A 15,845-nucleotide genomic window follows, 5' to 3' on the forward strand; every position below is an offset into this window, starting at 1 on the left:
CACACAAAAACACAGAATTCCAAAATGCAACTTCTCTAGCACTCCCAGGGCTCAAGCATTAATACTAAAACCTCTAAGAAGGCAACAGCTGCACATTCTCAGGCTTTTCTCCACCACCTCGAGGACTAGAACGTTATTTCTGATCACTGGAATTCCAAGATATTCAAGACTGTCTCTTGTTGAAAAGGATCTGAATGTCTACTAAAGACAATTAACCTTATGCAAAGTCACTTTAAAAGGCATTGGATGGTTTCACGAATGCCACCTGCTTGCTTTCTGGCTCAGGTGTTGGATTCCCTACCTTTTTCTTCACCAGTGACATGACGCCTATCCGTGTGAGGACTTGCTGCCTGGAAAGACCTTCCCTGGGCACCCCATCGGCAAAAGTCTCTGAGCCATCAGCCCCGGGCTCACAGAGGTGTCTCATGAAGAGGGAGACGTAGGCCCTGAGGAGGTATAAAACCAACAGCTGGATGCGGACCTAAGCCAAGTGCGGGGAGAAGGGGATGATCACCAACGCACCGCACCACCGACTGCTGCCTTCTGCATCTGGCAAGCTGCCACAGTTTGCATTATGCGGGTTAACAGTGGGGAAGAAAAAGGGGAGGGGCTCTGCCCTGGATGACCTACAATTTTGTCACCGGCCAAACTTTCAGCTGCAGATCTCTAGTGGTTGAGATCCCCAAAGCAACACCAAAAACCAATGGAGGAAACCCATGGAAAGAGGAGAGCATCCTGTATGGCTCCTAGGCACACACTACAAAGGCCTTGCAGGGCAGCTTGGCTGCTCCCCTCCCCTTCTTGGTTTTGCCATCAGACTTTCTCGTTCATCGTCACCCAGCAAGCCCCTGGCTCTGTCGCTGTGGGCCAGCCTGCAGAAGCCATCCCTTGGGCTCCCCAGTGCCCTGGGCCACAGCTCCCCTTCTCTATGTCTGCTTGAGGGAGGGGAGGGTCACCTCTTCGCCTCACTCTCCAGGAAACACAGACAGAAAAACGTTCACATGGGGAAGTCAGATGAGTAAGAACCATCATCACTTGGCAAAGAGGGGGCTGAGATTTGACTTGCCTGCCCTGTCGGAGAGGCTCAGGGTAGATAGAAGGCTAATACACAGCCTTCCTGTAAAATTCAGTACGGCTGAATGTTGGCCCCCCCCCCGCAGTGAATTCTGCAACTCTCTTCCCTCCATTTTCCTTTGGGATCAGAAGGCTCCGGTCCAGCCTGCCTCTGACATCTGAGCAGGCAGGGCCCATCCTTTTTCCAAGCTCATCTTTTAGCAAGAATGGCTGAAAGCGACTTTTCCAAAAAGAATTCTTGGGGCGGCCAAGCTTGCCTAACGGGATTTTGGGATGCCTGTAACTTTGCAGAAGGAGCCTCACAGTGTGTGACTCGGCTTCGCGGGGCCTCTGCTGCACCTGCAGCAGCCTTCTTCTGAGCCAGACTCAGGTCAGGTGAGGCCAGCATCACCCACTCTGACGAACGGTGGCTTTTTGCTGGAGATGCTGCCAGGGATTGAACCTGGAACCTTCTGTATGCCAAGCAGATGCTCCAGGACTGAGGCCCAGCCCCTCCCTACTTTTGGCCAGGGCACAGAACAGCATGCTCCAATTCCCCCACCCCCACCCCCACGTACTTAAATTCTTTCTCCGTCTTGCCCCGCAAGTCCCGGACCAGCCACTGGGAGGTGAAGGCATCTTGAGGAGGCATGCCCCAGCGCATGACAGCGTTCAGGAAGGCCTTGCGCTGGCGCGTGTTGAAGCCCAGCACCTGAGAGAAAGGAAGCACTACGATTAGCAGCGCAACCAGAAGATCCCAGATGTCTGGAGCACCTTGTACATCCAGACCCACTGCTGGGGAGAGCAGCCATCCTTTCAGGCACCTTTCCCACCACTCAAGTACGCACACAGCAGAAATCCATTGGGTGACACTCTTTTGTATCACTGCTCTTAACTCTAGTGCCTGCCAAATATCTCCCCTTCCTATCAGTTTGCCCCCCTTCCCAACACTCTTATGCTTTGTGCATAGACAGGAACCTCTCAACTGTGTGTCTTTGGTAAAGCCCGCTTGTTCATTCCACAGAGCCAAAGGCTGTCAGGGAAGGGGACCCAACCCAACCCACCTGATTACTTGCAAGCTATCCTAAGGGGCTGCTCTCTCACCTCAATGTTTCCACCAACCCGGGCCAGGAGTGGAGGGAGAGGCTTGTCCTTCTCATTCCGGAGCTGCCGTCTGGACTGTCGGCGACCTTGGCAACCACAGCGAAAGACAGGGTCTTAGGCTCCAATCCCTCCAGCACTGTAGCATTGCTAAAGGCATGGCCAGGTGCCCAGAAAGCCTCCCCCTGGCTTGGCAGTAGAAAGCTTGTTGAACCAAAGTCCCCCATGCTAGCCTGCCTGAGGCCAGACACTTGTTTGGCCCAGGGAAGACAGGAAGAGAGCCCAGTCCCCTGGCAGGCCTACACTGAGGGCTGGCAGGAATCCCAGAAAGGCAAGTGCAGCCCGCCAACATGACAGAAAGCAGCCTCTCGTCCTGCACTGCCAGGCCACCCGGAAGGAGGAGGTCCTATCAGAGACGGCGGGTGTGATGGAAGACGGGGGCAGACTGGGGTTCAGGAATGAGCGCACGCACAGCCCTGACACCGTTCTGCCGGAGAAGGGCCTCTCCCCAGGTCAGAACGGCAAGCCCCCCCCCCCCACAGCACTTCGTTCATCCACCACTCTCTGTTTCACAGAAGCTCGTGCCAGGTGACAGGTGGGGTGGCAACCTGAGGCAAGCAAGGGAGTACGAAAACGCGAGTCCTCACCTTCTGGCCTCTCGTCAAAATCTTCGTCCTCTTCTTCAGAGCCCACTGAGTACTCGGACTGATTGTCTGCAATATCACCCCGCCAGCCAGTGAGCGATCAGTCCTCAACTATCACAGTTTAAACGTGTCTTCCTTCCCTACCCCAATAAATCAGCTTGTTGGAGCTGTACTAAGACCACAGGATTTCACCTCTTCTGTGCAAAGTGCTGGAGGAGGAACTCATCAACCTCCTCCTCCCTTTCCCCCTGAAACGCCGCCTGTCATATGCGGCCAAGCTGCCAGGATATTTCCAGGGGGTCACACATTAGGAATCTATGCTGGGCCACGGTATCCCCAGGGCTCAGTCTTGTGCCTTGCCCACTAACCGGCCTCTGGCGGCTGGGCCCTAAAGATGCCTCAGAGCACAGAGCAGATCTGGTTCCAGCCCCTCCCCTTCTGCCCAACTCAACCCCTGAGGAAGAAGCCACTCAGCTTGCACAAATGTGAGACTGCCAACACAAAGACTGTTTTCCTTCCTTCTTTTACAAGTTTCCAGATTCAAGAGGCTGGGGTGTCAAGCTGCTAGAGTCTGACACCATTTTGTCATGAGGGTGAGGAACTTTGCACCCCAAGAGAGCACACCTAGGCCATTCTGAGGGGGGGCACCCGAGTGCTGACCTTGGTCTTCTTGAGCCGCGTCATTGTAGTTGACCTGCTTGCGCACACGCTTCCCCTTGCCCAGGTTGCGGGCCAAGTCCTCCTGCTGCTGCTCGTAATGGTGCCGCAGCAGCTTCTCCCAGTAGTCAGGATCCACGTTCTCCTCCTGCTTGATGATCTCCCGCTCTATCTCCTCGATCTGCAGGAGAAAGAGGCCATCAGGGACATGCGTACTGCACGGCATAAGCTCAAGAATCCGCTGGCCATGCTTCCGTTGTGTTGGGATTTTAGCAAGTGGTCTGCGCTCAGTCATGAAAGGGTTAAACTGTTATTATGATACTTAGTTAGTGAACTAGTTTGCATACGACCATTTAGCTGTCAAGTTAAGTTTCTTGCCATAGAAAGGGGAGTCTTTATGCTTAATGAAGAAGATCTGGGATTCACTATTGGGCAACCAGTTTATTAGGGGGGGGGCGATTACCTAGAAATATATACTAAGGTTTTATTGCTGTTTGTTTAGTCTGTGTGCCAGAGTGTCTGTCTAAGACTGCAGTCTAGGTCACTCTAGTCTCATCATCAAGATGTAGCCAGTTAGATAGCTATTCTTTGTGTTATCACCAATGTAACCTTTTTACCCTGATATGTAGTAAAATATTTTTCTAGAGCTAAACACACAGGAGTTTGTTCTTATTATGTTCTAATGCACAATACACTGCTTATCAAATTCTTACAAGTTGCTGTCACCTGGCTACTGGTCCCCTCTCCCTCTCACCTTGTCCTCCTCCCGAACCACGTACTGTGCCACCTTGAAGGAGCTGAGGTACTCATTCATGTTCTGAACATCCGCATCATCTGTGGCATCCTGGTTACGGTCCAGCAGGCGTGCAATGGCTTCATTGTCATAGTGGATGACACTGCTGTCCTCCTCTTTGTTCTCCCCTGTGACAAGATGGGGAGCCAGAAGGGAGAAGAGAAGGCAGTGGATCAAGGCTGGGACTTGGAAAATTGCTGCTAAGTTCCCGCAAAGCATACTAGCACTTGTGGTCAAACAGCAATAGATTTCACTCCCTAGTATGTTACAATTTACCTGCCATGGTTGTTCTCTCAAGGCCTCAAGGGTCAACTCCCAGAGTTCCTTGATTCATCACTGTGCCTGGGAGACCCAGTTCCTGTGGAGCCCAGGCACAGTGTTCCCAAATCCACGCTTTCCGCTGAGATGCTGAACATGCAGCAATTGCTCCTGTCTCTGCAACCATGAGGCAAGGCTACTGCAATGTGTCCTACTTGGGGCTGCCCTTGTCCACCTCCTGAAACAACCCTGGCAGCTGCAACGCCCTCACCTTCGTTTTCATCCTTGAAGAGCTCCTCAGTGCCGAACTTGAGGATGTCGTCCAGCTCCTGCTTAGACATGCTGCCCGACTTGGAGCCCAGACCTGGCCGCACCACGAGGTGAGTCAGCATCATCTTGCGCTTGGCCACCTGCGTAATCCGCTCCTCTACCGAGGCCCGTGTGACAAACCGGTAAATCATCACTTTGTTGGCCTGGCCAATGCGATGAGCTCTGCTGAAAGCCTGAGGAATTGGTGGGGTAGGGGAGATGGGAAGAATCAGAGAAGGGTGATATGGGACTGGGTCATGACACGAAGAGAGATGGCAGCAGGGTGTGTGTGTGTGTGTGTGTCCAGATTTGGTCCGCAGAACAGGCATGGTTGCAGGCTCTGAACTGGGGAAGGGGGTCTGATTTGGACTTTCTTTGTCTATGGGTCAGGGGGGTGGGGAATAGAAGAAGAATTTGTCATTCAGAAATTTTTTTTTGTTCCTACAGCTAGCTGATGTCCCCCTCACCCCATCCCTCTTTTGGCATTCTACAGCTTTGAAAGGAGAGAGAAAACACCAAACCTAGTCAGCGACAGCGACAGCACGTCCACTTCCCTAAACAGACTTAATCCGGGGTGGCCAATCTAGCCACACACACCCTCATTCATCCATTCCAAATCTGCGATAATGGGACCGGTCCCATCCAACCACCCCAGGCTCATTGATCGAGTCTGACATACTCAATTTAATACCAGTATTTGCCTTTTAATGCAGAGAAAAAACGTTCTTCATCTCCCCCTCCCACCCTTTCTGTAGTGACCCATCCATCCAAAACAGAGAGCAGAGACAATTGGTTGTGGCCACACACAACAAGGTAACTAGAGCAGGGGCTGTCTATGAATCCAGAGACACATGCAGCACTCCACCACAGGCCGTAGGATTCCAAGGCGCAAAACTTTAGGGTCTGATTTTCTGCAAGCAGACATCCCTGAGAGGAGAGCATTCAGGAGTCAAGCAGAGAAGAACAGAGGACCCACCTGGATATCATTGTGAGGGTTCCAATCCGAATCAAATATGATCACGGTATCTGCTGTGGCCAAGTTGATGCCCAAACCCCCTGCCCGGGTGGAGAGCAGGAAGCAAAACTGCTGAGCTCCCGGAGCTGAAAAGGAAAAAGGGACTCAGCAAGCAAACAAAAATGGAGGGCAAACGGACCGGGGAGCTGGAAGAGGCGGTGCTCAGAAACAGACTCACGCAGACTCAGGATTACTTCACGGAAGAGCTTTGCCACTTGGGAGCAGAACCCCCACAGAAGAAACATGTGCATATCGCTGCCATTAAGATCGCAAAACTTGGCTTTCCCCCTTAAACTGCACAAGAAGAGCAACCAGGAAAGGACCAGGCACCTCCTCCTCAAGGTATACACACTTCTAGATCTCATCTATTCAGAATCTTATGGGATGGGATTGGTTTTATGCCCATAAATTAATCTGTAGAATGCACAGTTATTATCTGGCTATCACAACTTTCTGCTCCAACTGTTTGTACTTTTGCGAAGTGATGCTGAAGTGCCTAGAAACTTTTAAAAGGCCAGGATTGAAGGTTTTCATCTCCAAAATGTCTAGTCTTCCCTCCCCCCGTTGCTGTGCTCACACTAGATGCTGGAGGTTTTCTCTTCTGCCCTGCATTGGCCCTGCTGGTGTTCTGGCTTGAGGCAGGACTGCGTACCCACCACTCAGGACCTTTTGGCGCTTCCCTCTGGCTGTCCTGATTCATTTGACCAGCTTCCCTCATCTGCAGTTTTGGATGCCAACTCCTGCTCATCTTTCTCAAGCAAGACCAGTATCTTTCCCTTGCAACTGACACTTAGATGGACAAGGCTGATGCAGGTTCCCACAGCCTACACACTTACCATTAAACCTGTCAATGGCCTCTTGCCGCAGGGCACCGGTAATGCCTCCATCAATGCGCTCATACTTGTACCCTTCGTAGTCAAGGAAATCCTCAAGAAGGTCCAGCATTTTTGTCATCTGGGGTTCGAAAAGATACCCATGACTGAGATGAGACTCATGGTGCCCTCGCACTTCCTGCTAAAACTCCTGCTGCTCATTACATGACGAACATGCCTCCTACTCCCCCTGGGTCTTAAGGGCCATGCCATGAAATGGCCACCAAAACTAGATGCCTCAGAGCAAGCTCTTCTCCATACCTTTTAGGAATGCTCTCCCCATGACTGGACACCATGCTGTCTCCCTGCTCCACACAATTGGCTGCTAACTACTGCGTGAAAGCAAACTCTCCACCTGATAAGGCACATTCCCCACCCACTCCCCCCTCCAACAAACACAATTAGCACTCAGAGGGTGACAGCTCAGGTTCCACCCCGGCCTCACCTGGGAGAAAATAAGCACCCGATGGCCCTGCTCTTTCAGCTTCCTCAACATCTTCTGCAACAGCATCAGCTTCCCAGAGGACTTGATGAGCGCACCTCCTTCGTAGGCTCCACTTGGCAGCTTGGGGGATTCCTGCCAAGGCAAACACGACAGCCTTCATCAATGCAGAAGTTCACTATTCGGGAGGGTTTTCCTTTCATTGGACACTACATACATTCCATGACACAGGCCACCCTCCGTCCCAGCCAAGTGTACTGCTCCAGCCCTGCCCACTCAACTGGCAGTGCAGGACATACCATTGCAGCAACAGGGAAGAGGTAGGGGTGGTTACAGCATTTCTTCAGGTCCATCATGATGTTCAGCAAGGAAACCTGATTTCCACCTCCACGTGAATTCAAAGCTTCAAAGTTGCGGGTCAAGATGTATTTGTAGTATTTCCTGATTGGGGGGGTGCAGGAAGAAGATGGGAACAAACATGCCAGCAGCAGAAAGATGCCATGGCTGGCCCACCCACCCTTCACACAAAGAAAGATTGACAGGACCCTCATTAAAAAACCCCCACAAATGAACAAACACAGTAGCTGCATCATGGCATGAAAAACAGCATCTAAATGAGATGGAGCTTGATTTATCATTCAACGGTGGCCTTTTAGCGTAGTAAAGAATGTAGAGAAAACAGAAACCATTGTTAACTGCTATTTTATTTTTAAAACTTCATAGGCTGAACAAAACAAAGAGCTGCCTCTACCACTTCCTGTCAATCAGGAGAAAGGAGTTCTGATTTCCAGGATATTTGGCCTTACCCCCCCCCCCTCCCAAGATTTAAGCTATCCTTCCAGAGCTTAGGGGTTATACTAGGTCCAGCACTGCTGCTAGTGTAGCCAGTAGACGCAGCTGCATAGAAGGCCTTCTCCCAACTCTGACTGGCATGGAAGATGGCCCTCTACCTTGTCCTGGCTGATCTGGCCACCTGGATTCACACCCAGGTAACGTCAAGACGAGACTACTGTAATGCATTCTACATAGGCCTCCCCTCAAAGTGTGCGTATCACTCCCATTCTGCAGTCATTCCACTGGCTGCCCGTCAGTTACCAAGCTCAATTCAAGGTCACAACTATCTCATTCAAAGTCCTTCATGGCCTTGGCCCCTTGTATCTGTGCAACCACCTCTCCCTCTATGTTCTGCCATGGCAGCTTTGTTAATCTGAACTGGGCCTTCTGCAGATACCGCCTACACAGCTGGGTAAAATCAACAACTGCCTGCATATGTGCTTTCTCTGTGATGACCCCCCACCTTATGGAATTGTTTGCCTGAGGAGGTCAGGAAAGCTCCCATTTACCTGGCTTTCTGCAAACTATGCAGAGCTGAATTATTCAGGAGGGCTTTCTACCCGGATTATAGGGGTGTGTTGTAAGAAGTAGGTCAGAGAGATGCATTGGTAGGGACAGGAACGATATGCTACTCTGCTGGATTCTGTCTGCTGATGTAGACATGTGCCTACTAGGGAGTTTCTACATAGCTAAACATGCCATGTAAATTAGTTATGCCTGGTTTAGAAAGATTCCTATCTCTGTGCTTTGGCTTTATGTTTTTTTCCAAATTTTCTGCTACCATACTCTATTGTATCTGTTTCCCTGAATGTCCTTCCTGTTGCTCATTATTGTACTTTGTTCAGTGAGTGTTCTAGCTGTTGATTATATTGTATTTTCACTTGTACTGTGTAATCTGCCTTGGATCTCAGTGAGAAAAGAGAATGATGAATGAATGAATGAATGAATGAATGAATGAATGAATGAATGACAATAGCAACTCAGGATCCTGGTCTTTTCCCCCTGAAATGGCCAACCCCTCTACCTCTGCAAACTGTAACCCACCCTCACCCAGCCTCCTTTCCAAACCCAGGAATCCTCGCTTCCACTGGTAAATTCTCGCCAGTGACAGTGCTCACACCCCCATAAGTTACTTTTCCCCTGCCCCTTCCCCCAGTCTCATACTTCTGCATGGGGCTGAGCTCTACCCGGACGATGAGCTCGGTCTTGGCAGGCATGTTCTTGAAGACATCAGCCTTGAGGCGGCGCAGCATGTGGGGCCCCAGGAGGTCGTGGAGCTTTTTGATTTGGTCCTCCTTGGAGATGTCTGCAAATTCCTCCAGGAAGCCTTCCAAGTTGCTACAGGCGAGGAGACAAAGCAGTAATTACGGTAAACCCTCAGGGACCATTTCATGCGTGCCAGCAGAAAGGCGGGGGGAGGGGGGAACCCCCATATCTGGATGCAGAAGTGCATCACAAGGGACCCAGCGTAATGCTGCTGGCCAAACACCCTGCCATTGTTCACTCTGGGGACTGTAGCTGAGCGCAGTGGCTGGATCTCCATTTTATCATTTTCAATTGCTTCCGTATTTTCTCATTTATAAATCTGCCAAAATAAAACTTGAAAACAGGGAGGAAACCACACAGAGAAAGGAAGGCACCGCAGGCCAATGCAGAAGCAATTTTGCTCATGGGTGCTTCAAATCACAGGAATTTATAAGAAAATTTATAAGGAATTTATAAGAAAACAGAATCTGAAGAGCTACTCGGACATGAATGTTTACAAACGTCAGAAACCCCCGCCAACCACTCTTGTGACTTTGGGGGAGGCAAGTCATAAACAGCCCTGCTCAGATTCTGTAGGAAGTCCCTACGTTTGTCAACAGCGAGGCACAACTTCCAAGACCAGGTTGCATGACATTTGCTAAATCTGTAAACCGGATGATCCTGCCGTGACATAGGCGTGGGCGGGAGAGGCAAGTGGCAGAGCGAGAAGCGTCAGGGACAGGAGATGTGAATGTGGAGAGGGAATGCCAAAGCTCAGCTCTGGATTTCGCCTGCTGGCTTGTGTCAGTGTAAGAGGCCCCCACACCAAACCACACAATCAACTCTAGTTAAAATAGAGATGGGCGAGGGGGCTTTCAATCAGTTAGTTCTACTTTCTGAGCTCAAGACTAAGATATATTTGAGCAGCTTCCTCAGTAGAGGCTGGACCAAAGCCTTGTCTCTTGCCCACTCTTCCCACTTTGGTGAAGCCTGAAGCCTCTAGAAGTCATATGTCCACTACAGCCACCCATCACTTGATGTTCTCCTCTGTCTGAAAGAGAAGCCCAAATTCTGCTGGGACTGCTACAAGCAACATAAAACGCCACTGGCCACTTCTCCCTTGGGAATGAACAAGAAGCCAGGCCAGTGTGGTAGAGATGTGCAAGTCTGGCCAGCAGAGGGAGACATCCTTTCAGGAATTCAAATGCTGAAAAAACATCTCAGTAAAGTTTTCCTCACGGGTCTCTTGGTGTTAACAGACAATGAGTCAAACTGCCCCAATGCATGCCTTCACTCTTTGGGACAAGACCTTAGAGACTGAGTCCTATAGCCATCCCACCCTATTACTTCCAGGCTAACTACTTTGCCACTATCTCAAGGCCAAGCACACCAGCTCTATGGCTGACTACAGCGGGGAAAGGAAGAGCAGATTGGTCATACTTGAATCTCTCGGGTGTGAGGAAATTCAGCAGGTGGAACAGCTCCTCCAGGTTGTTCTGCAGCGGAGTCCCTGTCAGCAGTAGCTTGTGGTCTATCTTGTAACCATTTAATACCCTGAAGAACTAGAGCCAAGGGAGAGTGCTGCTGTTAGGGAGACCAGCCTCACCCCCCTCCCCTTGCCCAGAGCAGTGCCCCCCCCCCCAGCCCCCAGACTCTGCTTTGTCCCACCCACCCACAACTTCACAACTCACTTTGGACTGGTTGTTTTTCAGCCGGTGAGCTTCATCCACGACAAGGCAGGCCCACCGGATGGATGCCAGGGCAGCCTGGTCAATGGTGACGAGCTCATAGGAGGTGAGGAGGACATGAAACTTCACCTGAGCTTCTCTCTGTAGAAGAACGGGGATTTAAGCACAGCTGTGCTCCACACTTACCACGACAGAGGCCTCCCCAAGAGAGATTAGCCCTCCTCTGCACAAGAGGAGCAGATCCAGAACTAGGCCCACATTCAGGCTAACAGATCACTAGTTTTGCATGCATGTAATGCAGCTGAAAACCCAGCAGTTGAAAATCCTGCCCTGTCCTCCTCATTGAGGAAACACCACAAAGCTCCAACCCAGAACCGTATGTTCACCTGGGATGCCAGAGTAGGGCCTAGTCCAACCATGCTCAAGCTGCCTCTGCCCATCAGAAACAGTCTCTTCTCTATGGAATTAACTTGATACCACTGAACTCAATCCTTTTCGGTCAGGAAAAAAGTCCAGAGATCCTGCAGTGTACTGCTTACAGGGCTGGGCGGGAAACACTCAGTTTCAAACCCCTACTCAGTCAGGCTCACTGGGGGACTGAGGGTCAGCTTAACCTACCTCACAGGGCTGTTGTGAGGACAAAATGGAGGCAGGGGTACCATGTAAGCCATCTCAAGCTTCTTGGACAAAAGGCAGAATGAAAATATGGGCAGCCAGATAGAGAGCATTGTGTGGCACATGGATAAAGGCAGCAAGCAAACATTTGGCAGGGAAGGGGTTAACCTTTCACCCTAGAAGTCAGGCTGCTGCTGCCCTCTTTTTGCACTGGACCCAGGGCAAGGTCCAAAGGAGAGGCCTACTGCAGCTGGAGTCGGCAGGATCCCATTCCCACTTGCCTTCATTTTGAAGGCCTTCTTCCCGCCTTTCATGGCATTGTCCTCGAAGGAAAACTCATTCTCCCGGATGATGGAACGGCTGTCCTTGTCCCCCGTGTACGTCACCACGTAGAAGTTGGGCGCCCACATCTGGAACTCCCGCTCCCAGTTGATGATGGTGGATAGCGGAGCGCTGACCAGGAAAGGCCCTTTGGTGTGGCCCTGGAGAGGAGACCGAGCGTCAGAAAGCCACTTCAGGCTTGGAAGAAGCTTCCCCTGGGGAGCCAAGCAGGCGCCAGCAGCTCCCAGCCCTGACTCAGCCTGATGCAGCAACCCTCAAGCGTTCCACTTTTGGCTCCCAGGGGCTAAGCCAGGCAAAGAGAAACCCATTCATAAAACGCCGCCTGCCAGAACGAGCAAGGTTCTCCCCACGGCTCTGCTGGGATCGCTGACACACAGCCAGCCACAGCAGCTGTTCACACAGGAACAACAGCTGCTCGCAGAAGGGCCCTTTGCCGAGGCCTGGTGCGCTCTTCCTACCAAAAGCATTCACTAAGCACCGGTGCTACACTAGATGCTGTACACAACACGGACATTACACACACACACACACACAGAGCTGCTGCCCCAAGGACTGACCATCTGCCTCCAACAGAGGCAGCTTTCGTAGCACTGCCCCAAACGCCAGTGTTATATGCAATGTGCAGACATCACAGAGAAGCATACGCAAATCTGGGACACGTTGGGTTGGGAGCTCATTTCCCTGGGTGCTATCCTGCTCCTCTGGCTAGTGGTGAAGGGGGGTAGGGATGGCCACAGTTTTGGAAGTGGGGGCAACACAGCCACGTCGGGTGGAATTAGCAGCTGGAGAGGCCAGAAGCAACCAGCTGCTCTGTTACAGCCAGGCCCTGTTTCCCCCTTGGAGAGAAGCTGGCCGCTCCAGCAGAGCAGCAAGGCATGCTGTCAAAGGGAGCCCTCGTTTGGGAAGCTGCCATTAGGACGTCAGTGCTGCAGCCGGCTGGGATGGGCAAGCAAAGCGGGGAGTGAAGAAGAAGGCCACAGGCATCTCCAGGTCTCAGCCATGCGTACAGGCAGGATCCTCCAGGAGGAATCCAGCAGCAGAGAATCCTGCACTGTGGAAGCCCACAGATGACAGACCCAAGAGCAGCGGAGACCAGGCTTGGAATAAGACATCCTTCCTCCTTCAGGAATCTTGACTGAAACCCTGTGAGAGTTTGGATGGGCTTTTTGTGCTAACCTCTCCCTCACACACACACACAAACCGAAAAGAAAACGTCTTTCGCTTTGGAAGGTTCCTAATGATGCTCCGAGCAGGTACCAAACCTCAGAATTTTGCCTGCACAGAGACCACAAAGGAGAAGTGAAGGTCAGGGAAAGAGACGGTGTTGCCTCTGAGTCAAGAAGTACTGAACAGGCTCCAGCTCTCAGGAAGTGCCAAGAAAACCAGTTTATCCCATCCCAAGCGAACTGGAGAACAAAGAGAAGCAGGCTCCTCTCTCAGGGAGGGAGGAGGGAGAATGGGGACTAGCGCAAGTGGGGAAATGGCCCCGGGCAGCAAAAAAGCTCTGGGGAAGCAGCCTGGAGGGAAAATGGAGTGACAAGGGGGGGATCAGCACAGTTTTGGCCGCTGCATGAAAAAAGTGAGGTTGGGGATCTTGATGAACAGCCTTTTTCCATATGAGGATTCCATCCTCCTTTTGCTGTCTGCCCCATTCCTCCCTGGCTCGCCTTCCTCCATGCCTTTGAGACAGGAAACGAGTTTTCTTCCTAATGCTGGGGAAGGATGTTAATGTGCGGGAGGGCAGGGGAGGCATGATCACACTGCAAAAGAACCTACTGGGAGGTCCAGAAGAAAAGATACACACGGGTCAGGCATCGGGGGTGGATCTTGGGGACTGTTAGCCGAAGGAGAAGGAAAGGAGCAGAGTCTGAACACACGCAGTCTCTGCAAAGTGGGCAGAACTAGAACTGGGGAGTCCCTCCTCCTCCTGGAAAGGACAGGCTCTCCCAACACTTCCTGGCCCTATCCTTGCAGCGAGTGAGAGGAGTGACCCATGCAGGGCTGACCTTCTCCACTGCTCTACAGCACAGATCACACCTTACCTCCCTGTACAGCGAGTACAAAAAGACGATGGTTTGGATGGTCTTGCCAAGACCCATCTCATCCGCCAGGATGGTGTCTGTGCTCTGGGCCCAGGAGAACCGCAACCAGTTAAGGCCTTCTAGCTGATACATGTGCAGCGTACCTCCCGTGGAGGTGATGAAGCGTGGCTGGCTGTCATATTTCACTGTGGGCTGCAGAAGGAAAGGAGAGCGACAGACTTAACACAAGGCCACTGCAAGCCTTGCTCTTTGCCACACCACATTAACAGCCATTGCCCCAGAGCTCACATCATTGGTGGGAGAGTTTGGAGGGTCCTCTGACGTCAGTTCCTTCTTCTTCTTCTTGTACTTCCGGGGCTGAGCAGGGTCTTCACCCATAATAAGCTCCCTAGAGAAGGACACCAGTTAGTCAGGCTTTTCCCTGTCACACATCCCACATCCACTAGAACAACCTAAGGAGTCACTGTCCTGCTCTGCCCCTCGTTACTGTTCCCGCTTCCAATCCCGGGGCCATGAGGCTGGGGGGGCACGGCTCCTCCTCACCTGTGCTGCCAATAGGCCTGCTTGTGGTACTCATACTCAGGAATGGACATCTCATCCTCCTCCCACGTGGACTGATCGTAGGAAAGGTCGCGCCATTTCACCAGGTAGTGGTAATTTCCCTTTTTATCAATACTGCATGCAGAAAACAAGTAAAGCAAGAGGAAGAGAGAAAACCAGAAAGAAAGAAAAAACACAAACTGGGCTACATTGCAGAAGCAAGCTGGCAGGATCCACTTAATATGGCTAAACCTAGACATCAGGTATCATGCCCTTAAGAAAATAAAGGTTGCACCTCCAAGAATAACTAAGAGTTTCTTCCAGCAAAAATATTCTCTTGGAGAAGGCACATGAGAAGTGTTGTACATTTGAATCATTACGAACTCTTTTCTGCAGTCTTGAGGGCCAGAAGCTTGGTTGTCTTTAAAAGAAAGGATTCACAGGAACCTGGGAGATGCCTTGAGCGATGCCACGGACATCTGTGCCCCAATCTACGCTCTTTTGGTGGCCCCACTAGCACAGACAGACAGCTCTTAATATACCCAAGGTCTAAAGGCTGGGCCAGAGTCTCTCTCCAAAGGCTGCTTGAGTCTCACCAAGCCTAAGAGCCCTCTGGCCACTGAGACAGAAGCCAAAGGACGAGGAGTGCAGTCTTAGTTTTTGTGCCTTTCTCCTCCTCACTCACTCACTCACTCACTCACTCACTCACTCACTCACTCACTCACTCACTCTGCCCCGGCTGACCTGTGGTTTATAACACGATGTATGGTCATCCAGTCAGGCTTGATGCCATAGCGGTAGAACTTTTCCTCCATCTCAGCATAAAGAGGGTCTTTGTTCTTCCTCTTTTCACTCTTGCCGTCATCATCGCCAGAGCCGTAGTCAAGTGGTGGGGGCTCATCCATGTCATTCTTCCGCTGGTAATTCCTGTACATTACCAGGTGGAAGATCTCGAGCTAGTGGAGGAGGGACAGGACAGGAGTGAAATGGAGATGCAAACATAAGAATAGCCACGATGAGTCCGGAGACATAGAGCAGACCTGGCTCAGCAACGACCGGATGCATGCCTTAAGGAGGGTCAGAAGAATACCCATGCCCAGCATCTGGTTGGCAGAGGCAGACTAGAAACCAGTGCTGGGCTACGGGCTCTCACTGGCTAGGATGACCAAAGACAGACCCAGACCCCATGCACGTGCCACCGTCCGGTCTGAACAGCTGGGACTGAGATACCAAAAGCCTCTACAAAATGAAGTGTGTGGGAGAGGCGACTGCTGCTGGGACAGACTGTCCGAATGACGAGATCTAACCCATAGCCGTGGTCACACTGTTTTAATGCTAATTATGCCTCAGGAGAAAGAGATGGTCTTCCCAAAAAGGGATGTCTCTGAGCTGAGA

General features: G+C 51.4%; 1 protein-coding gene across 4 annotated transcripts in view; it reads right to left on the reverse strand.

The window, feature by feature from the left end:
• CHD3 (chromodomain helicase DNA binding protein 3) overlaps nt 1–15,845 on the reverse strand; it is a 60,359-nt gene that overhangs the window by 8,236 nt on the left and 36,278 nt on the right. For all 4 annotated transcript variants that reach the window (XM_054992554.1, XM_054992555.1, XM_054992553.1 and 1 more), the window contains exons 11-29: nt 15,195–15,406; nt 14,454–14,585; nt 14,199–14,298; nt 13,911–14,102; nt 11,808–12,008; nt 10,915–11,052; nt 10,664–10,785; nt 9,143–9,316; nt 7,444–7,585; nt 7,148–7,279; nt 6,667–6,784; nt 5,792–5,916; nt 4,778–5,009; nt 4,210–4,376; nt 3,459–3,636; nt 2,802–2,867; nt 2,158–2,243; nt 1,632–1,765; nt 302–446 (exon numbers count right to left, since the gene is read on the reverse strand). In XM_054992554.1, the coding sequence (XP_054848529.1) occupies nt 302–446; nt 1,632–1,765; nt 2,158–2,243; nt 2,802–2,867; nt 3,459–3,636; nt 4,210–4,376; nt 4,778–5,009; nt 5,792–5,916; nt 6,667–6,784; nt 7,148–7,279; nt 7,444–7,585; nt 9,143–9,316; nt 10,664–10,785; nt 10,915–11,052; nt 11,808–12,008; nt 13,911–14,102; nt 14,199–14,298; nt 14,454–14,585; nt 15,195–15,406 (2,796 nt within the window). The remainder of the gene's footprint in view (nt 1–301; nt 447–1,631; nt 1,766–2,157; nt 2,244–2,801; nt 2,868–3,458; nt 3,637–4,209; nt 4,377–4,777; nt 5,010–5,791; nt 5,917–6,666; nt 6,785–7,147; nt 7,280–7,443; nt 7,586–9,142; nt 9,317–10,663; nt 10,786–10,914; nt 11,053–11,807; nt 12,009–13,910; nt 14,103–14,198; nt 14,299–14,453; nt 14,586–15,194; nt 15,407–15,845) is intronic.

Source organism: Eublepharis macularius, chromosome 12 (assembly GCF_028583425.1).
Source record: "Eublepharis macularius isolate TG4126 chromosome 12, MPM_Emac_v1.0, whole genome shotgun sequence".
NCBI classification, from domain to species: Eukaryota; Metazoa; Chordata; class Lepidosauria; order Squamata; family Eublepharidae; genus Eublepharis; species Eublepharis macularius.